The sequence below is a fragment of the Bufo bufo genome, chromosome 2 (genome assembly GCF_905171765.1).
Source record: "Bufo bufo chromosome 2, aBufBuf1.1, whole genome shotgun sequence".
NCBI lineage: Eukaryota > Metazoa > Chordata > Amphibia > Anura > Bufonidae > Bufo > Bufo bufo.
Window position 1 is genome coordinate 557,216,561 of NC_053390.1, and position 22,857 is coordinate 557,239,417.

The 22,857-nt window shown below is 49.0% G+C and overlaps 1 protein-coding gene across 6 annotated transcripts in view; it reads left to right on the top strand.

The window, feature by feature from the left end:
• The window catches only part of HERC3 (HECT and RLD domain containing E3 ubiquitin protein ligase 3), a 129,075-nt gene that overhangs the window by 44,295 nt on the left and 61,923 nt on the right, over positions 1 to 22,857 (top strand). For all 6 annotated transcript variants that reach the window (XM_040418141.1, XM_040418144.1, XM_040418143.1 and 3 more), the window contains 4 exons: positions 237 to 458; positions 832 to 923; positions 2,306 to 2,436; positions 11,136 to 11,296. In XM_040418141.1, the coding sequence (XP_040274075.1) occupies positions 237 to 458; positions 832 to 923; positions 2,306 to 2,436; positions 11,136 to 11,296 (606 nt within the window). The remainder of the gene's footprint in view (positions 1 to 236; positions 459 to 831; positions 924 to 2,305; positions 2,437 to 11,135; positions 11,297 to 22,857) is intronic.

The following is a 22,857-nucleotide window of genomic DNA, read 5'->3' on the forward strand; positions in this document are numbered from 1 at the left end:
CCCAGGGGTGAGGGGGATTTAAAAAAATGAGAAAGACATGGACATCTACTTTAAGGCTGCTTGTGTTGGCACAAAGTATGCATAGGAGTGGCTTGTTTGTCAGCCATGTAAGGTGTCATGTATCTGTAAGCTAAGGCACCTAACACACCTAATGCTGGAGAAGTGTGCTCATTTCCATGTATATTGTACTCACTTTGACAATGTCATCAAAATAAATTCTCGTTTTACTATTCCAGATGGACAGTTATTGTCCTGGGGACAGAATGACCATGGACAACTAGGTATTGGCCATCGATGTAGTCAGCAGTCCAGTCCGCAGCGTGTGAAATCCTTGGAGGGGATACCACTAGGTCAGGTCACAGCAGGGGGTGATCACAGTTTTGCCTTGTCCCTGTCGGGGGCTGTGTTTGGCTGGGGAAAGAACAGTTCGGGTCAACTCGGCTTGAATGATGAGCAAGGTATAGTATAAAAACGTAATCTAAAGCCTCACTGAGAAATGACGCATTTTAATAACTTTGACAATTTTTAAACATGGTCTATTTCTGCCAGTCCGCAAGTGTCCTTCACTCATATAATTTTTATTGGAAACAAAAAAAACACGTTTTTGGTGCAATTTTTTTTTACCCATGCCAGAAGTGGATTCAAATGGAATGAGAAATATAAAGGAAGAAGGAGAAGTTTAAGTCCCTCCTTTATTTTTCTCATTCCTTTTGAATCTACTTTTGGCTTTGGCTAAAAATTTTAAACCAGTGTGTAAACCTATCTTAACATACAATTGCACCTGTACTTGCACTCCTCATAACCTAATTATCTTTTGAAATTTTTTTGCAGTCCGATTATCGCCATGTCATGTAAAACCATTGCGCTCCCAGAAAGTTGTGTATATCAGTTGTGGGGAAGAGCACACGGCAGTCCTAACAAAGGTAATGGAAACCAAATATTAAAGGGATTGGCCACTTTTTGGTTACTGTTGACCAATGTGTTTGTGAGATGATTACATGCCACTTAGGCTACTTTCACACTTGCGCTTGATCGGATCCGTTCTGAACGGATCCGATCATATTAATGCAGACGGAGGCTCCGTTCAGTACGGATCCGTCTGCATTAATAACTTAGAAAAATTTCTAAGTGCGAAATTAGCCTGAGCGGATCCGTTCAGACTTTCAATGTAAAGTCAATGGGGGACGGATCCGCTTGAAGATTGAGCCATATGGTGTCATCTTCAAGCGGATCCGTTCCCATTGACTTACATTGTAAGTCTGGACGGATCCGCACGCCTCCGCACGGCCAGGCGGACACCCGAACGCTGCAAGCAGCGTTCAGCTGTCCGCCTGGCCGTGCGGAGGCGAGCGGAGCGGAGGCTGAACGCCGCCAGACTGATGCAGTCTGAGCGGATCCGCATCCATTCAGACTGCATCAGGGCTGGACGGAAGCGTTCTGCTCCGCTCGTGAGCCCCTTCAAACGGAGCTCACGAGCGGACAGCAGAACGCTAGTGTGAAAGTAGCCTTACTGATGGTCTTTCTCGAAATTCTGCACCGTTTACTATATTTGATAAGGTATACCCCCTTGTTTGCAAAGTCTTTTCTGCTGTCCACACAGATATCTTGTTCAAAAAATGGCTGCTGATGGAGGGTCATGTGACCAGACAAATCACCTCCTCCATTCAAACACACTGCACACGCCATCTGTTGGAAGTTTAGTGCATGTGCAGTGTGTTTGAAAGGAGGAGGTATCGCATGGAGTTGATTTGCCTTGTCGCATGATCCTCCATCACCAGCCATTTTATGGACAAGACCTCTGTGCGAACAGCACAAAAACAAGAGAGTATACCTCATGAAATGGTTTGGTTCAGATTTTCAACAAGGACTATATTAGTAAGTTGCATGGAATCATCTCACAAACACATTGGTCAACAGTAACCAGAATGTGGCCCTTTAAAGGGGTATTCCGGTAGTAGGGGATAACTATCAGATCGGTGGGGGTCCTACTGCTGGATCCCCCACCAATTATGAGAACAGGAGTCCCACCATTAGAGTATCTATCTATCTCCGGAACTCCCATACAAATTAATAGAGCGGCTACTTTCATATGCGACTGGCTGCTTCGGTCATTTCAGGGAAGCTGCAGAGAGTACGGCGCCCCCGTTCTCATGATCGTTGGGGGTCCCAGCAGTAGGGCCCCCACTGATCTAGTAGTTATCACTTATACTATGGATGGGGGATAACTTTTACCCACCAGAATACCCCTTTAATGGAAAAGGCTACTGTTTTCGGCGGTGGTTGATATCCCTGCTTCTTGTTCTAGACTGGTGGAATCTTTACATTTGGAGCCGGGGTCCATGGGCAGCTGGGACATGATTCCTTTCACAATGAGATCAATCCAAGGCGTGTACTAGAACTAATGGGCAGCGAGGTTTCCCAGATCGCATGTGGAAAGTGAGTTTACTGAAAGAGGGACTGTAAATCTGGTGTAAACTTGATAATAAATGGCTACCATTGTTTTAGAAAATCTGTCTTAAAGGGGTTGTGCATGTTTGCCAAAATTCCCCTCCTGGGCAGACCCTTGAAGAGAAACATACTTGCCTGCTTCCCGAAGCTGGCTCCCAGCTCCTGTGCTCTCCTGCCATCGCTGATCCTCTTGGGTCCCTGGATGTAAACGTTTTGTTTAACTGGTCAGGTGGTCACATGATGCAAGGGCAGCAGGTGGCTAGCGATTGGCTGCAGCGGTAACAAAGTGGAAGTTTACATTCAGGGACCCGTGCTGCGCAACAAAGGGCCGGAGCATGATGGACCTGAGTCTGCATCGGGAAGCAGGTAAGTATGCTTCCCTTCGCAGGTCTGCCCAGGAGGGAGGAGGTGTGGTTTGACAATCCAAATTGCACAACACCTTAAAATTGTACTATGTACCTGTAATAGTGATGTAGATTACATTGGCTCTTTATAAATACATAAGTGGATGCCAATACAGCCACAGAGGTAAACCACACAGCACAACCTGAACCATAGTTATCACCCAGGATTTAAGACTTGGAGGTTTTTTTCCAGCTATGCTGGATGGTGTTTTTCTACTAAGGTCTCTAAGGTCAAATTAAAAAGTACAGTTTAATCTTAAAATGCGTCTTAATCCATAATCTGATTTTAACCCAAGCTTTAATTTTTAATCTAACCCAAGAGCAGTCAGTTGCTAATCTTCTACAGACAGCACATTCCCTCCCAGTCCATTCCACGAACTCCTCAGTGTTCCCCTCGCACAGGGCACATTGTAGCCAGGCCTCAGTATTTTCACTTTTGCAGTAGTAACTCATGGTGTAACATGCAGATTGTGTTCTGGAACGGTGTGGTAAGGAAGTGAATGCAGATCCAGGAGCGGAGAGGGACCGATATTTCAATCCCAGACACTGCGATAGTTTTGTAAAGCACTGCAGTCCAGAAAAGAAAAAGTAATATTTTGGGCTCTGTTCACATCTGTGTTGGAGCCTCTGGAAGGGACCGCTGTTGCAGATTCTGTCAGAAATGCTGAGCAGAATGCCACAGCTTGCTGCACTACTTTGTCTGGTAAAATGATGGACACCATGACAGCCTATGGGTCCAGTAAGTGATCCTCAGAATGGAACTAAAATGACGCTGTGGCCCCTTCACAGATTTTTATTTTTATTTTTTTATTTTCCCCCCCCTGCACAGTAGGTGGCTGGGATAACCTGTCTCCCTTTGTAGTCTGGTTTGGCAGGGTCTCCCAATGATCATTTCTCTCCACAGTGCTGCACCACCCTATATCTCTTCCCTTACTTATGTATACTACCCTTCCTGTGACCTCCGTTCTGCCAGTGATCTAAGACTAACATCCTTCATAATTCATATCTCACTTTCCCGCCGCCAAGATTTTTCTAGTGCTACCCCAGACAATCAGGTCAATTCCAAATATCCACAGTTATGAGCATGCCCTAAAAACTCATATTTTTAGGTTGGTCTACCTGACTCTACTCCTATTGTTTGAGTGGTTGATTAGTTTCTTAAGGACCTATTAGATGGAGCGATTATTGCTTGAATCTTTGTATAACTGTTGTAATTTCAGAAATTGTGGTCACATGTAAGGCCTCATGCACACGGCCGTTGTTTTGGTCCGCATCTGAGCCGCCGTTTTGTCGGCTCGGAGTGGACCCATTCAATTCAATGGGGCAGCAAAAGATGCGGACAGCACTCAGTGTGCTGTCCGCATCCGTTGCTCCGTTCCGTGGCCCCGCTAAAAGAATATAACCTGTCCTATTCTTGTCCGCTTTTTGCGGACAAGAATAGGCATTTATATTAAAGGCTGTCTGTGCCGTTCCGCAAATTGCGGAACACGCACGGACGCCATCCGTGTTTTGCGGATCCGCTATTTGCGGACCGCAAAACACACCACGGTCGTGTGCATGAGGCCTTATCGTGTGAAGCAGTTAATCTTTCATTTATCGGACAAATCGGCCTGCCTGAAAGATTATCGTTAGTCGCCACCACATCCCCTCGTGTAATCAGAAATCTGCCAGTTGTTAGCAGTGTAAAAGCTCTAGGAGGCGAAATAGCATTGATCGCAATAACGAGCAAACAAGGAAAAATCATTTATGGATTGTTGTATCAGTGAACATCTGTTGATCACAAACAACTCCCTAAATCGATGATCGCTACATATTAATGAAATATATCTTTGTGTCTAATAATTCCTTTGTACATGTGCCCTTTGATTTGTAACTTGCTGTGGAATACGTTGGCGCTATATAACAATTATCATCAGAATGTTTTTGCATATACTAGACAAGTGCCACCACTTTTAAGATAGAAATGTAACTGCTAACTTTTAGACTGAACAGATCTGTGTTTCATGTGCTTGAATGATGGAGCAGCCTAGAAATCTTGCCATTCTCAAGGTTGAACATTAAGACCATAACATTTTGTACATTTTTGATTCTGAACAGTTCAGCTTGGTTGATGGAATATTTTTCTGATTTTTAACTTCATAACCACCAAGCTCCATACATGCAGATCCGGAGCACTACTGTACATTAGTGCACTTTCACTGACAGCCAGGAACCACTAGGAGAAGACAAGAGTTTTTTGGTGCTGATTTTGGAGCGTTTCTTCCTCCAAAATCTGCTCCAAAAATCTCCTCAAAACAGCCTCTCATTCATTTCAATGGGAGGTAGCACTTGCTTGTTTTACCCTTGGAAAAAAGAAGCAGCATGCCCTATCTTGGGGCAGAATCGAAATTTCCCATTGAAATGAGTAGGAAGCCGGAAAAAAACGCCCCAAGTAAGTCCATGCGTTTTTGGTGCAGATCTGCTTCAAAAACCTAAAGCTGAAAATTCAGCTTTGTATTGAACCTATTGTTTAAAAAAAAAGACACATCAAAAACTGCATAAATGGAGGAAGTGACTAACTTCCAAGTTTTTCTGGTTTAGCAGAGCTGCTGGGTCTTGGTAGACCCAGAACAGTTGTGCATGCGTATCATGCTCCCACAGGAGGCTGTTTTCCCCTATAAGTAGGACTACTTTATATACCTAGGTTAGAGTGGCAAAAAGAAAAAAGGTGTAAATGTGTGTAAAGGGAACATGTCGCCTCTCCTGACATGTCTGTTTTAGTAACGAATTGCTTCCCCATGTAATGGCAATTGTTTAGCATGTTTTATTATACATGTATGGTGTGCCATTCTTCTGTTATTCCTGCTAGAAGTTTATGAATAAAGGTACAATTGAGTGTTACCAATTGGGGCAGCTTCCCTGTAAAGTCTCACACTGGCAGCCCTGATTGGATAGTGTCAGACAAGTTTATTCATAAACCTGAGGCAGGAGTAATAGAGGAAAATCACTACATAGTCCTAAGAACAGACTTTACAGAATTTACATTTTGTATGGAATAAAATTATTAAACCTTCTTTGGGCAGACCTGGGAAGGGAAACATACTTACCTGCTTCCTAAAGCTGGCTCCCTGTTCCTTCTATCCCCAGACTTGTGTACCCCAGTGCTCTTCCAGTTTTTAAGTGGCTTAAGCAAATCGCTGGCCGCAGTGGTGAGCTGCTCCCCTTGCGTCATGTCAAATCGTCATATGATGCAAGGATAGCAGGTCACTGCTGCAGCCGCGTCAAACGAAAGTTTACATCCTGGGAGTGCAGTGCAGCAGCCAGGTCCAGGGAAAGAAGGAACCTGCGTCGAGAAGCAATTATGCTTCCCTTTGCAAGTCTGCCTAAGAGGTGCGGTTTGGGAAAAAAAATCCCAGTTTTCCAAGAGCAAGGTCAGGGCTTATCAAGCAGTTTACAATGTCAGGCCTGGGAGCCATCAGTTCCACAGTATATGGAGCGGGCTCTGTGTCATATAGCACAAAGTTAGACAACGCCTCCCCTCCCTTGACATGTTGGTATTAGAAACTACTTGCATTCCCCATGTAATAACCATTCTGGAGCATCTATTCTTATGACTCTGTGTTGTGCCATTCCTTTTATTATTTGTACTAGAAGTTTATAAATGAATTTATGGCAGTCGGCAGTAAGGGTACAGATGGGTGTTACCAGTTGGGGGCATGTCCCTGCACAGTCTGACACTGGCAGCACTGATTAGATACTGTCCTGGACAACGATCCTGACATGTAAGGTACCTGGAAGAAAGGTCCGGGCGCTTCTGTGTGCAGGGGAGAGTCCGGCCAGTAGCACTCCTTCCCATTTGCTTAGAATATGGGCAGTGCGCTGAATCAGGGAGACGATAGACGGGAGCAGGCTTTCCTTTCATACTTGCCTACTACGCCATCCCATGTGACTGGTCCATTGTATGTGCAGCCCTGTACAGTAGAAGGCCAGTCCACAGTTTGTCAGTGCTGTTCAGTGCTGTAGTCTGCAGTATCCACAGTGCTGTTTAGGCTACTTTCACACTGGCGTTTCTGGGTCCGCTTGTGAGATCCGTTTCAGATCAGTTTAGCCCCAATGCATTCTGAATGGATAAGGATCCATTCAGAATGCATCAGTTTGCCTCCGTTCAGCCTCCATTCCGCTCTGGAGGCGGACACCAAAACGCTTTTTGATGTCCGTCTGATGAAACTGAGCCAAACAGATCCGTCCTGTCTTACAATGTAAGTCAATGGGGACGGATCCGTTTTCACTGACACAATATGGTGCAATTGAAAATGGATCCGCCTCCCATTGACTTTCAGTGTAAGTCAAAACGGATCCGTTTGCATTATCATGAACAAAAAAAAAAATATATATATATAACGGATACAAGCGTTTGCATTATAGTTGCGGATCCGTCTGTGCAGATACCAGACGGATCCGCACCTAACGCAGGTGTGAAAGTAGCCTAACACTGCACAGTCACAAGAGGCTTTCCTGTGAAACATGTACCAGTAGTGTTATTAAAGTGCCCCCCCCCATAAGTGTGTCACTGAACACCCCCCCCATAAGTCTCAGCCACCCCATAAGTGTGTCACGGCAGATCCCCATAACACTGTTAGCAGCAGATCCCCCAAAATATGTCCGCAGCAGATTCCCCTCCCCCTCCCATAACATTGTCAGCAGCAGATCCCCCCCCCCCCCCCATAAATTTTAACACGCCTTTAGTTAAAAGAAATATATATCTATTCTTATTTTCCTACTCTAAATCCTAGGTGCGTCTTATGGGTAGGTGCGTCTTATAGGGTGAAAAATACGGTATAAATGAAAATCTAAAGAACAATGTGAGCCCTATTTGTCATGTAGTAAAGTTGCAAAAATTATTTGGGTAGCCTAACAAATAAGTTACAGCCTTTAAACCACTACATGTTCTAAATCGCAGAAGAATGACAGGTCGTTAGCAGGAACCCTTCATTATGAAAATGCAGTGCAATCTGACAGCACCATGCTATAGAGCAGGAGAAGCTGAGAAGATTGTTTCTATAGTTCTATGGGAAAAATGGGAGTTTCTACTTGGTGATTGACGGATTCCCTTTGTGAGTGTGCATACACAGATAGCGGTCAGTCACTGATTAGGCCCATCCACATGACTCCTTACCTCAGAATGAGCAGAGATTTAGATCAATAAATTACAAGTTATACAGAATTTTTCATCTTAAAACTACATTTCAATCTGCTCAGCTCCTCCTGCTCTATATCATGCTGCCTGCAGATTGCACTGCATTTCATGATGACTGGTTCCCTTTAAGGGCTGATCATTAAAGGGATTCTGCAGTTCTTTTAAACTGATGACTTATCCTGTGGATAGATCATCAGCATCTGATCGGCGGGGGTCCGACACCCGGGACCCCCGCCGATCAGCTGTTTGAAAAGGCAGCGGCGGTGGCAGTAGCACTATGACCTTCTCGTTGTTTACCGCAGGCCCAGTGACGTCACGACTAGTATGCATGGCCTGGGCGGGGCTAAGCTCCATTCAAGTGAACAGAGCTTAGCCGCGCCCAGGCCAGTGATACTAGTTGTGATGTCACTGGGTGTCGGACCCCCGCTGATGAAATGCTGATGATCTAACCAGAGGATAGATTATCAGTTTAAAAGAACTGCAGAACCCCTTTAGTTAAAAGGGTTGTGCAGCGAGTGTACTGTATATTGAGGACCTCGGGATAGCTAGCAATATCTGATTGGTCGGGGTCTGATTCCCGGCACCCCCACCGATCAGCTGTCTGAAGAGGAGGTGGCGCTTGTGCAAGCGCTGCCTCTGCTTCCAGATTACACTGCACATCATCTAGCTTGCAGCGGCGCAGTATAATTACAAGTGCTCGTCCCATTTAGGGGAATGGCACAAGCACTTGTAACTAGGGGTGGGCGATATAGGCGATATGCGATATAAATTTGTGCCACGATATGGATTTTGAGCATATCGCCTATATCGCCGGACCGCGATATGATCGCGCTCTCTGCGCGCACCATCTTCTCCTGAGCTGGCACACTGGGCACAGTGGAGAAGGAGAGAGTCCCTTCCTCCCCACTGTGCGCGGCTGCCGCTGACCACCAATGACAAAAGAGGAGGAGGGGAGGGACTGACAGTAAATCATTGAGTTTTCACGATCTCAGTGAGCGCGTGAAAACTAAAATCCGATGGTATATTCTAACCCCCAGGCGTTCCCATGGTGACAGGGACGCTTGCCTGGGGTTAGAATATACAGGGCCACGCCGCTGACAGTAGAACATTTAAAAACTAATAAACTTTAACTTTATTAATTGGTGATCTCTTTACTGTATACCTTACTAGGTCTTAGCTCTGGTAACAGCAGGCAGTGCGGGCGGGCGGCGCTCATTCACTGACGTCACGCGCCTGCTCCTCCCACTAGGCGGCGCAGGCGCGTGACGTTGGTGAGTGAGCGCCGCCCCCCGCACTGCCTGCTGTTATCGGAGCTAAGACCTAGTAAGGTATACAGTAAAGAGATCACCAATGAATAAAGTTACTGATTAGTTTTTAAATGTATTCCTGTAAGCGGGGGGGGGGGGGGATCTGTGGATGGCACCGTTTAGGGGAGGGGGGGGGGGATCTGTGGATGGCACCGTTTAGGGGAGGGGGGGATCTGTTGATGGCACCGTTGAGGGGAGGGGGGGGATCTGTGGATGGCACCGTTTAGGGGAGGGGGGGATCTGCGGATTGCACCGTTTAGGGGAGGGGGGGATCTGAGGATGGCACCGTTTAGGGGAGGGGGGGGATCTGTGGATGGCACCGTTGAGGGGAGGGGGGGGGGATCTGTTGATGGCACCGTTGAGGGGAGGGGGGGATCTGTTGATGGCACCGTTGAGGGGAGGGGGGGGGGGGGATCTGTGGATGGCACCGTTGAGGGGAGGGGGGGGGAATCTGTGGATGGCACCGTTGAGGGGAGGGGGGGGGATCTGTGGATGGCACAGTTGAGGGGAGGGGGGGATCTGTGGATGGCACCGTTGAGGGGAGGGGGGGGATCTGTGGATGGCACCATTTAGGGGAGGGGGATCAGCTCCCTGCTGCTGTGTGCACAAAGCACAGGGCAGCAGGGAGAGTGTAAAGTCCTATTCACCCTAATAGAGCTCTATTAGGGTGAATATGACAAGGGTTCTCTACGTTCTAGCCCTTAAGGAGACTAATAGTTATTAAATAAAAAGTAAAAAAAAAAGTTTAAACACCCCCCCCCCCCCCCAAAATATATTTGGGGGGCGTGTTTAAACTTTTTTTTACTTTTTATTTATATCGCGATATATATCGCATATCGCACATGCTTAAAATTATATCGCAATATAGATTTTAGGCCATATCGCCCACCCCTACTTGTAACTACACTAAACTTCCGAGATGATTTGCAGTGTTATTTTGAAGAGTAAGTGGTGCTCGCATGAGCGCCACCTCCTCTTCAAATAGCTGATTGGCGGGGGTGCTGGCAGTGGGAGCCCCAACAATCAGATATTGATGACCTAGGTCATTAATGCATATACTGGCTGCACAACCCCTTTTAATGTTGATTTCCACAAAAGATTTGCAGTTATTCATCATAATCTAGTATTGACAGTTGGTGAATATTTTGGTGATGCACATCTGCAACATGGTTTCTGTTCATAACCAAAACCACAACACTGCTCGTAATCCATGACCTGTTGAATACCAACAGAAGTCGATGGACCACTTATGATGTGATGACCACTTATAACTAAAAATGGAGTCCATCAAGTTCTATTGAGGTTTCCTTTGTTTTGACAGGAAGAGTATCCAAATCTGTGTAATTTGTAAAGTCAGTAATATAAAAAAAAATGATAACTTTTTAAAGGAGTTCTAGAATCTAGGATTTGCATATTGATGACCTTTTCTCAGGATAGGTCATCAGTGTGAGATTGGCGAGGGTCAAACTCCTGGCACCCCTGCCAGTCAGCTGTTTGAGGAGGATGCACCACTCCGGTGAGCACCTTGGCCTCACAGCTTACCAAGCACAGTGCCATACATTGTATAGTGGCTGTGCTTGGTATTGCTGCTCCGCCCCATTCACTTGAATGCAATGCTGTTCTCATATTGATGACCTATAGGGATAGGCCATCAATATGTAAATCCTGAAAAAAAATCTTTAAAATTAAAAAGTAAATGAAATGAAATGTTTTTGCATTGAGACAAACATGTTCCTTTTTTTTCTTCTGTAAGAGAATATACTTTTCAGCATATTAACGTTTTTGTTTTTTTGCCTCCAGACAGCACACTATTGCCTTTGTGCCTTCTTCGGGTGTACTCTATGCATTTGGATGTGGAGAACAGGGCCAGCTTGGTACTGGATCCACGAGTAAGGTTATTTGTCCTATACCTGTAAAAGGCAGGTGGTGGCCTCACAATGTACAGATCCCATCTTCAGTTGGTTAGTATATTTTGTGAACTTTTCTCTCGCAATAAGATATGCTAATGCATCGATTTAGGTGTGTTCGGGGGTCCCTATTATCATGATTGGTGGAGGTCCCAGCGGTTGTACCCCAACTGATCTAATGGTTAGCCACTATCCTTGTTACAACCAGAATACAGTTGTGATCAGAGACCTCCATGGAATGAAGGTGTTTTTCAGTATATCCTGTAGATACTCAGTTGGATTGAGGTTTGAGGAATTTTTAGGCCAAACAAACAATTTTTGCTGTGTGGCAGGACTATCCTGTTGAAATAGGCCACTGTCCTTAGGGAATACCATTGTCATGAAGGGTTGTACTTGGCTTCTAACAATGTTTAGATAGGTGGTACATGTCAAACGAAAATTCACATGTGTTCTTGGAACAAAGATTTCCCAGAGCATCACACTGCCTCCACCGGCTTGCCTTCTTCCCACAGCTTATATTGGTGCCATCTCTTTTCTAGGTAAGATGCTTACTCGCCTACCCATCTACAGGTGAAACTTGAAAAACTAGAATATTGTGCAAAAGTTCATTTATTTCAGTAATGCAACTTAAAAGGTAAAACTAACATATGAGATAGACTCATTACATGCAAAGCGAGATATTTCAAGCCTTTATTTGTTATAATTTGGATGATTATGGCTTATAGCTTAGGCTACTTTCACACCTGCATTTAGGTGCGGATCCGTCTGGTATCTGCACAGACGGATCCGCACCTATAATGCAAACGCTGGTATCCGTTCAGAACTGATCCGTCTGCATTACTCTGTCAAAAAAAGGTCTAAGTCTCAGTGTAAGTCAAATGGATCCGTCCTGACTTACATTGAAAGTCAATGGGGGACGGATCCGTTTACAATTGCACCATATTGTGTCAATGTAAACAGATCCGTCCCCATTGACTTACATTGTAAGTCAGGTCGGATCCGTTTAGCTCCGCATCGTCAGGTGGACACCAAAACGCTGCAAGCAGCGTTTTGGTGTCCGCCTCCAGAGCGGAATGGAGGCGGAACAGAGCCAAACTGATGCATTCTGAACAGATCCTTATCCATTCAGAATGCATTGGGGCTAAACTGATCCGTTTTGGGCCGCTTGTGAGAGCCTTGAAACGGATCTCGCAGTCGGACCCAGAAACGGCAGTGTGAAAGTAGCCTTATGAAAACCCCAAATTCACAATCTCAGAAAATTTGAATATTGTAAAAAGGTTCAATATTCTAGGCTCAAAGTGTCACACTCTAGTCAGCTATTAATCCATAACACCTGCAAAGGGTTCCTGAGCCTTTAACCCCTTCCCGACCTTTGACGTACTGTTACTTCATGGGAACCACTGAGTTCCCGCAATTTGCCGAAATAGTACGTCATAGCGGTGCGGTGCGCGCGCACGCGATCACTGCAGGGACCCGGCAGTCTGTGGTAGCCGGGCCCCTGCTGTATCCACCGGCATCGCTGTAAAAGCCGATGCCGACAGATTAACCCCTTCTATGCCACGGTCCGCGCTGACCGCGACATAGAAGAGGTTTGTGTCAGGTGAACGATCGCATCGAGTCTCCGCACTGCTGTGGCGGGGACCCGATGCGACACAAGGCAGCCCTGTGCCGTGCAGAGGCTGCCCAATGCCTCGCACGGCATCGGGAACTGTCTTCTACGGGTGCCGAGGAGATCCAGCCTCAAGCTGGGTCTCCTAAGCAACCTGTTAGTGTATGAGTCAGTGTCATACACTAACATGCAATGCATTACAATACAGATGTATTGTAATGCATTGCAGAGGGGATCAGACCCCCAAAAGTGAATGTCATAAATAAAGTAAAGTAAAAAAGAAAAAAAAACGCCCCTTTCCCCTTATTTTGGAAACTACACCTTGAGGGGTGTAGTTTCTAGAATGGGGTCATTTTTGGGTGGTTTCTATTATGTAAGCCTCAGACCTGAACTGGTCCTTGAAAAGTGGGTTTTTGAAAATTTCTGAAAAATTGCAAGATTTGCTTCTAAACTTCTAAGCCTTGTAACATCCCCAAAAAATAAAATGTCATTCCCAAAATGATCCAAACATGAAGTAGACATATGGGAAATGTAAAGTAATAACTATTTTTGTAGGTATTACTATGTACACTGCTCAAAAAAATAAAGGGAACACTTAACCAACACAATGTAACTCCAAGTCAATCACACTTCTGTGACAATCAATTTCACATGCTGTTGTGCAAATGGGATAGACAACAGGTGGAAATTATAGGCAATTAGCAAGACACCCCCAATAAAGGAGTGCTTCTGCAGGTGGTGACCACAGACCACTTATCAGTTCCTATGCTTCCTGGCTGATGTTTTGGTCACTTTTGAATGCTGGCGGTGCTTTCACTCTAGTGGTAGCATGAGACGGAGTCTACAACCCACACAAGTGGCTCAGGTAGTGCAGCTTATCCAGGATGGCACATCAATGCGAGCTGTGGGAAGAAGGTTTGCTGTGTCTGTCAGCGTAGTGTCCAGAGCATGGAGGCGCTACCAGGAGACAGGCCAGTACATCAGGAGACGTGGAGGAGGCCGTAGGAGGGCAACAACCCAGCAGCAGGACCGCTACCTCCGCCTTTGTGCAAGGAGGAACAGGAGGAGCACTGCCAGAGCCCTGCAAAATGACCCCCAGCAGGCCACAAATGTGCATGTGTCTGCTCAAACGGTCAGAAACAGACTCCATGAGGGTGATATGAGGGCCCGACGTCCACAGGTGGGGGTTGTGCTTACAGCCCAACACCGTGCAGGACGTTTGGCATTTGCCAGAGAACACCAAGATTGGCAAATTCGCCACTGGCGCCCTGTGCTCTTCACAGATGAAAGCAGGTTCACACTGAGCACATGTGACAGACGTGACAGAGTCTGGAGACGCCGTGGAGAACGTTCTGCTGCCTGCAACATCCTCCAGCATGACTGGTTTGGCATTGGGTCAGTAATGGTGTGGAGTGGCATTTCTTTGGAGGGCCGCACAGCCCTCCATGTGCTCGCCAGAGGTAGCCTGACTGCCATTAGGTACCGAGATGAGATCCTCAGACCCCTTGTGAGACCATATGCTGGTGCGGTTGGCCCTGGGTTCCTCCTAATGCAAGACAATGCTAGACCTCATGTGGCTGGAGTGTGTCAGCAGTTCCTGCAAGACGAAGGCATTGATGCTATGGACTGGCCCGCCCGTTCCCCAGACCTGAATCCAATTGTGCACATCTGGGACATCATGTCTCGCTCTATCCACCAACGTCACGTTGCACCACAGACTGTCCAGGAGTTGGCAGATGCTTTAGTCCAGGTCTGGGAGGAGATCCCTCAGGAGACCGTCCGCCACCTCATCAGGAGCATGCACAGGCGTTTTAGGGAGGTCATACAGGCACGTGGAGGCCACACACACTACTGAGCCTCATTTTGAATTGTTTTAAGGACATTACATCAAAGTTGGATCAGCCTGTAGTGTGTTTTTCCACTTTAATTTTGAGTGTGACTCCAAATCCAGACCTCCATGGGTTAAAAAATTTGATTTCCATTTTTTTATTTTTGTGTAATTTTGTTGTTGGCACATTCAACTATGTAAAGAACAAAGTATTTTAGAAGAATATTTAATTAATTCAGATCTAGGATGTGTTATTTTTGTGTTCCCTTTTATTTTTTTGAGCAGTGTATTATAGAAGTAGAGAAATTGAAACTTGGAAATTTACAAATTTTTGGCAAATTTGGTATTTTTCTATAAATAAAAATGAATTTTTTTGATTCAATTTTACCAGTGTCATAAAGTACAATATGTGACGAAAAAACAATCTTCGAATGGCCTGGATAAGTCAAAGCGTTTTAAAGTTATCACCACTTAAAGTGACACTGGTCAGATTTGCAAAAATGGCCTGGGCAGGAAGGTGAAAACAGGCCCGGGGTTGAAGGGGTTAAATTGTCTCAGTCTGGTTCAGTAGGAATTACAATCATGGGAAATACTGCTGGCCTGACAGTTGTGCAGAAAACCATCATTGACACCCTCCATAAGGAGTGAAAGCCTCAAAAGGTAATTGCAGTTGGATGCTCCCAAAGTTCTGTATCAAAGCACATTAATAGATAGTTATGTGGAAGAAAAAGATGTACAAGCAGCAGGGGTGACCGTAGCCTGGAGAGGATAGTCAGGTAAGGGCCATTCAATAGTGCTGGAGACTTTCACAAGGAGTGGACTGAGGTTGGAGTTAGTGCATCAAGAGCCACCACACACAGACGGATCCTGGACATGGGCTTCAACTGTCGTATTCCTCTTGTCAAGCCTCTCCTAAACAACAAACAACGTCAGAAGCGTCTTACCCGGGCTAAAGAGAAAAAGAACTGGTCTTGCTCAGTGGTCCAAAGATCTCTTTCCTGATGAGAGCAACTTTTGCATCTCATTTGGAAACCAAGGACCCAGAGTCTGGAGGGAGAATGGAGTGGCACACAATGCAAGATGCTTGAAGTCCAGTGTGAAGTTTCCACAGTCTGTGTTGATTTGGGGAGCCATGTCATCTGCTAGTGTTGGTCCGCTGTGTTTCATTAAGTCTAGAGTCAACACAGCCATCTACCAGGAGATTTTGGAGCACTTCATGCTTCCTTCCACAGACTAGCTTTTTGGAGATGGTGGCTTCATTTTCTAGCAGGACTTGGCACCTGCCCACTCTGCTAAAAGTACCAAAACCAGGTTCAATGACCATGGGATTACTGTGCTTGATTGGCCAGCAAACTCGCCTGACCTGAACCCTATAGAGAATCTATGGGGCATTGCCAAGAGAAAGAGGAGAGACATGAGACCGAACAATGAAGAAGAGCTGAAGGCTGCTATTGAAGCATCCTGGTCTTCCATAACCCCTCCGCAGTGCTATAGGCTGTTAGCATCCATGCCACATTGAGGGGCCCAAACCAAGTACTGAGTACATATGCACGATTATACTTTTCAGGGGTCCTACATTTTTCTATTTAACATCCTTTTTTTATTGATTTCATTTAATATTCTAATTTTCTGAGATTGTGAATTTTGGGGTTTCATAAGCTATAAGCCATAATCATCCAAATTATACCAAATAAAGGCTTGAAATATCTCCCTTTGCACGTAATGAGTCTATCTCATATATTAGTTTCACCTTTCAAGTTGCATTACTGAAATAAATGAACTTTCTCGCCCATATTCCTTGGGGGACACAGGAAACCATGGGTATAGCTCTGCTCCCTAGGAGGCGTGACACTAAGTGAAAGCTGTAAGCCCCTCCTCCATCAGCTATACCCTTCAGCCTGGAGAGAGAGACTGCCAGTTTTTGCTTAGTGTCCAAGGAGGCAAGACACTCCCTGCTTAGGCAGGGTTGCTTTCCTATAATTTTATTTATTTTATTTTTTTTTGCGTTATTTGTTGTTTTTAATTCGGTTTTTTTCTACTTGCAGGGACAACAGAGGCGCACTAGACCCCTCTGTTTCTCCCGGGGTTGAGTTGCGCCAGTGCCGGTAATTCCGCACTGCCGCCTCCCCCACAGAAGACAAGGTGGACCAGGGCAGCCTCGCTCCCCTGCGTCCCGCCAGCTCAAGGGTCGCCCGCACGCCAAGTCCCTCCCCCGGCTTCCTGCCACTGCGGTGCCAGTAGCTGAAGGGGCGACCCTGCTGGATGGATTGAGGGCGAAGACAGCGTATGGTGAGAGTGGCTGCTCCAGCCTCCCCTTCCCTCTTTCCCACCGCTGCTACATCTACGCTTGAAGGCAAGCGTTTTTTCCATCACGACCTCCCCCCCCCCCACATGGGCATATCGGGGCCGGCAACTTTACCGGGGGGACTTCGTCTTCTTTAGCGGCACAGGGGGACGGCTGTAGGCAGGAGGCCGTCTGCCACATCCAGGCGCGGCGGGGGCCGCTTACTTGTCGCGAACGGCGCCATTTCATCTTGGCCGGCACTTCATCTTCCTCGGGGGTTAAATCATTTTGCCGCGCGCGCGGCTCTGCCTTCTCCTTCAGCGCGGCAGGGGGGGGGGGCGGAGCTTCCTACATGCGCTCCGCTACTTCCTGTTTCGTCGGGCTCCACATCTCTAGTGCTGCGTGGAATCCTCTCTGCCGTCCGATCCTGAAGCTATTCATCTCCGTGCCTGCTGCCTCTCCTCCACAGCCTCCTTCAGTCTGCTGCCCTTGCTGCTGCCGTTTGCACTGCCGCGGGTCTGGTAGGACTGTTAACCCCCTCCGTGCCACCAGTACTGTTGCTTGGGTGTAATCCCCGTTCCGTTTTTTCCCTGGGGTCTCCCACTTTAAGTGCAACATTTTTTTTCCACCATGTCAGACCCTTCTGCAGCCGCCAAGCCTTGGTACCATGCCTGTACCGCTTGTAGGGAACCCTTTCCCCGGGGGCAGTCTGATCCGCACTGTCCTGCATGCCGAGCTCCACCGCAGCCTCAGTCGCCCGCTGTGTCGCTCCCTGCTTCCTCTGACCCGCCTGACTGGGCTAGATCCCTGTCCCAGGCCGTGGAAAGCCTCACCCATGTCGTGGGCCGCCTAATAGACAGGCCGCCTACCCCGCAGGACGCCACTCTTACTGTCGCGCCCTCCGGGTCCACCGCTTCTGCCGCTGCAGCGGGTTCACCCTCTCTTAGTGACCCCTCCCGAGCTAGGCACTCTCAGAAGCGTTTTAGAGTAGAGCGAGCCTCCTCTTCGGATGCCTCCCTCTCCCCGCCACGCGTGCGCACTCAGACGGGCCTCTCCTCTCCAAAGGATTCGCCCTCTGAAGGTGAATTGGCGGTTTCAGATTTGGAAATGGACTCGGCCCTGCCGTCCAAGCTAGCCTCAGCGATGGGTCAACTCATCTCTGATATTCGTGACACCTTTAAGGTGCAAGATGACCCCCCCCTAGCTCTGACGCAGCTAGCGTCTCCTTTATCAGACCCAGGCAGGCCTCAAAGGTCTTTCCAATCCACTCTGATTTCTCCTCCGTGGTGTCTAAGGCTTGGGCTCGCCCGGACGCCCGTTTTGTCAACCCCAAGAAGCTGGATATTTGCTATCCTTTTCCAGCCGATGTCGTGGCCACCTGGTCGTCCCCACCCAAGGTGGACCCCCCTGTGGCCCGTCTGTCAAAGAACACGGCCATCCCTGTTCCCGACGGGTCCTCTCTTCAGTCAGCGGAGGACCGTCGCATGGAGACCCTTTCCAAGGGCATTTTTGCTGCCTCCGGTTCTGCCCTCAGACCGGTTTTTGCCTCTGCCTGGGCAGGTAAAGCAATCTCTGCTTGGGGTGCGCAGCTGGAACAGGAGTTGGACTCGGACGTCCCCATACAGGACCTACGTTCCTTGGCCCAGCTTATTATTCGGGCCGGGAATTTTGTTTGTGAGGCCTCCCTTGATGCGGGAGCCCTTATAGCACGCTCCTCCGCCCTGGCAGTTTCCGTCAGGAGGGAACTCTGGCTGAAGGTTTGGAAAGCGGACGCTGCCTCCAAACGTTCCTTGGCGGGGCTACCGTTTGCGGGTTCCCGCCTTTTCGGGGTCCGCCTAGACGAGCTTATTTCGGAGGCCACGGGTGGTAAAAGCACCCATCTTCCTCAACCCCAAGCCAGGGGCGCCCCCCGCGGACGCCCTGGTGCGTCTCGTTTTCGGTCCTCCCGCAGGACCTCTGGGGCTCCCCCCACAGCTGCCGCTTCGGCCCCTCCCCAGGATAAGCGTAGGAGGCCGTTTTTTCGGGCGCAGCCCTCCTGGCGCAGGCCGCAGGCTGCCCGCACACCCGCAGCAAAGCAGTCCCCTGCCTGAAGGCGCGCCCCCACCCACCCGGGTGGGGGGCCGGCTCCTCCTTTTCAGGGACGTCTGGATGGCTCACGTCTCCGACGCCTGGGCTCTCGAAATTGTGTCCTCCGGATACAAAATCGAATTCGCGTCCTTCCCTCCAGATCGGTTCTTTCGCTCCCGCCCGCCGCGGGACCCGAAAAGCGCGGCTGCGTTCTCCGCGGCTGTTCAAGCCTTACTGGACAGGGGGGTGATTACCCCCGTTCCTCTAGAGGAAAGGTTCCAAGGGTTCTATTCGAACCTCTTTGTAGTTCCCAAGAAGGGAGGTTCGGTGCGGCCCATTTTGGACCTCAAAAGGCTCAACCGTTTTCTCCTCCTTCGACGGTTTCGGATGGAGTCCCTCCGTTCCGCGGTGGCTTCCCTGGAGCGGGGAGATTTCATGTCTTCCATCGATATACAGGATGCATACCTCCATGTTCCGGTAGCCCGGTGTCACCATCGCTTCCTCCGATTCGCCGTGGGGGACCTCCACTTCCAATTTGTCGCCCTTCCCTTTGGGCTGGCAACAGCCCCCCGGGTGTTCACCAAGGTCCTGGCCCCGGTTTTGGCCTTACTCCGTTCCAGGGGTATTTTTCTGCTACCGTACTTGGACGATATCCTCATCAAGGCTCCGTCCCTTTCTCAAGCGGTTGCCAGCGTGGATCTCACTCTAGAGACTCTGGCGAGATTCGGTTGGGTCATCAACTTCCCCAAGTCCTCCCTTCCCCCCTCCAGACAACTGGTCTTCCTGGGAATGCTTTTAGACACAGGAGCGGCGGAGGTACGTCTTCCCTCGGAAAAACGACTGACCCTCCGTCGGGCGATTCGGGGTCTCCTTCTCCACCGTCGACCGTCCTTCCGCTTCTGCATGCGGGTCTTGGGGCAGATGGTTGCCTGCTTCGAGGCGATCCCATTTGCGCAGTTTCACTCCCGCCCTCTCCAACGGGCGATCCTCTCCTCCTGGGACAAATCGCCGGAGTCTCTGGATCATCCCTTCCATCTATCGCCTCCGGTGCGGTCATCTCTCCGCTGGTGGTTACAGTCCCCTCTTCTGGGCAGGTCCTTTCTGCCGCTCAACTGGTTGGTGGTTACAACCGATGCCAGTCTCTTGGGCTGGGGAGGCGTGTTTCCTCCCCGATCCGTCCAGGGCATTTGGTCTCCATCGGAGTCCAAACTCTCGATCAATGTCCTGGAGCTGAGAGCGGCCCTTCTGTCTCTGCGACACTGGACTCATCTGCTGAAGGGTCATCCAGTTCGTGTGCAATCGGACAACGCCATGGCCGTGGCGTACATAAACCACCAGGGGGGCACTCGCAGCGCTGCAGCAATGCGGGAGGTCACCAGCATTCTCCGTTGGGCGGAAGCCCACGTCCCGGCTCTATCTGCAATTTTTATTCCAGGGGTGGACAATTGGGCGGCGGACTTCCTCAGTCGCACCACCGTCGACCCCGGCGAGTGGTCTCTTCACCCGGAGGTGTTCGAGGCCATTTGCCTTCGTTGGGGCATACCGGACGTGGACCTCATGGCCTCCAAATTCAATCACAAGGTCCCCGCCTATCTGTCCAGGGCCAGGGATCCGGGAGCTTGCGGAGCCGACGCCCTCGTTCTTCCTTGGCGGGGCTTCGCGCGTCCATACATATTCCCTCCCATCCCACTCCTGCCCAAGGTCCTTCGGAAGATCGCGGCGGAAGGCGTCTCGGTGATTCTGGTCGCTCCGGACTGGCCCCGCCGGTCTTGGTATGCCGACCTCATGCTACTCCTGGCAGACGCGCCCTGGCCGCTGCCCGCCAGGGAAGATCTTCTCTCTCAGGGACCGATCTTCCACCCGCGTTTAAGGTCCCTACGTTTGACGGCGTGGTTGTTGAGACCACCGTCCTGACACGTAGGGGTTTTTCTGCGGACGTCGTCCGCACCATGATCCGCGCCCGTAAGCCGTCCTCTTCTAGGATCTATTATAGGACCTGGAGGACCTATTTGGGGTTCTGTGCCGATCTGGGGATTCCTCCGCTCCGCTTTTCTCTCCCCACCGTTTTGTCCTTCCTGCAGAGCGGACTTGCCCAAGGTCTGGGTCTTAGTTCTTTGAAGGGGCAGGTGTCTGCGCTGTCCATTTTGTTTCAGCGCCCACTGGCCCCCCTTGGTCCTGTCAAGACCTTCCTTCAGGGCGTGGCTCACGCGGTTCCCCCGTACCGCCCTCCGGTACCGCCCTGGGACCTGAACCTGGTTCTCTCAGCGCTCCAGGCTTCTCCCTTCGAGCCTCTGCGGACTGTTTCCTTGCGGCTTCTGTCCTGCAAGGTTATTTTCCTTGTAGTCGTCACCTCTCTTCGGAGGGTGTCCGAATTGGCTGCACTCTCCTATCTGGAACCTTTCCTAGTGTTCCACCAGGACAAGGTGGTTCTTCGTCCGGTCCCTTCCTTCCTTCCTAAGGTGGTCTCCGCCTTTCATCTGAACGAGGACATCGTTCTCCCCTCTTTGTGTCCTTCCCCTTCCCACCCCCGGGAGAGGAAGCTTCATCGCCTGGACGTTGTCAGGGCGCTCAAGGTTTACCTGGAGGTAACCAGCTCTTTCAGGCGTACTGACTCGCTCTTTGTGGTTCCGGAGGGGTCGCGCAGAGGGATGGCGGCGTCCAAAGTTGCTATCGCCCGTTTTGTCAAGATGGCTGTTACTGAGGCTTATCTCGCCAAGGGCAAGGTTCCGCCCCTTGGTGTTACCGCTCACTCCACTAGAGCGGTCGGGGCTTCCTGGGCTCAGAGGAATCGGGCTTCTTACGGAGCAGATTTGCAAGGCGGCCACTTGGTCCTCCTTGCACACCTTCACCAAGTTCTACAGGGTGCATACTCATGCGTCGGCTGACGCTGCTTTAGGCCGTCTGGTGTTGCAGGCGGCAGTTGATTGATGCCTCTAGTGTTGGTCTAGTTTGTTCTGGTCCCTCCCTTCTGGGACTGCTCTGGAACGTCCCATGGTTTCCTGTGTCCCCCAAGGAATATGGGCGAGAAAAGGAGACTTTTGTATTACTTACCAGTAAAGCCTCTTTCTCGCTCTTCCTTGGGGGACACAGCACCCGCCCTTCATTTGGGTTTACAGTTGTGGTTCCGGCTTGGTTGCCCCCGTTGGGGCTCGACAGTTCCTTTTTCCGGTTGGTGGTTATCTTTCACTACTTGGACACGCAACTGGCAGTCTCTCTCTCCAGGCTGAAGGGTATAGCTGATGGAGGAGGGGCTTACAGCTTTCACTTAGTGTCACGCCTCCTAGGGAGCAGAGCTATACCCATGGTTTCCTGTGTCCCCCAAGGAAGAGCGAGAAAGAGACTTTACTGGTAAGTAATACAAAAGTCTCCTTTTTTCACAATATTCTAATTTTTAGAGTTTCATCTGTACATGCTGTAAAAGAAAAGGATTCATGAAACCAGGCCACCTTCTTCATTTGATCCATGGTCCAGTTCTGATGCTTATGTACCCATTGTGGGCACTTTCAGCAATGGACAGGGTCACCACTGTGGTCGACAACTGTGCAGCTCCATACAGTGCTGCAAGCTGTGATGCCTTGTATGTCCTGACACCTTTCTATCATATCCATCTTGAAATTTTTCTGCAATTATATTACAGTAACTCTTCTGTGAGATCTGACCAGACAGGTCAGTTGTCACTTTCTATACCCATTGGTGATCCTTTTAGAGCTAAAAATGCTGACCCCAATTCCTTTCTTGTCCTTCCTTTGAACTAGTTTTGGTAGGTACTAACCCATGCGAAACGGCAACACCCCACAACATTTGCTATCCAACAACTTCAAGCTTGA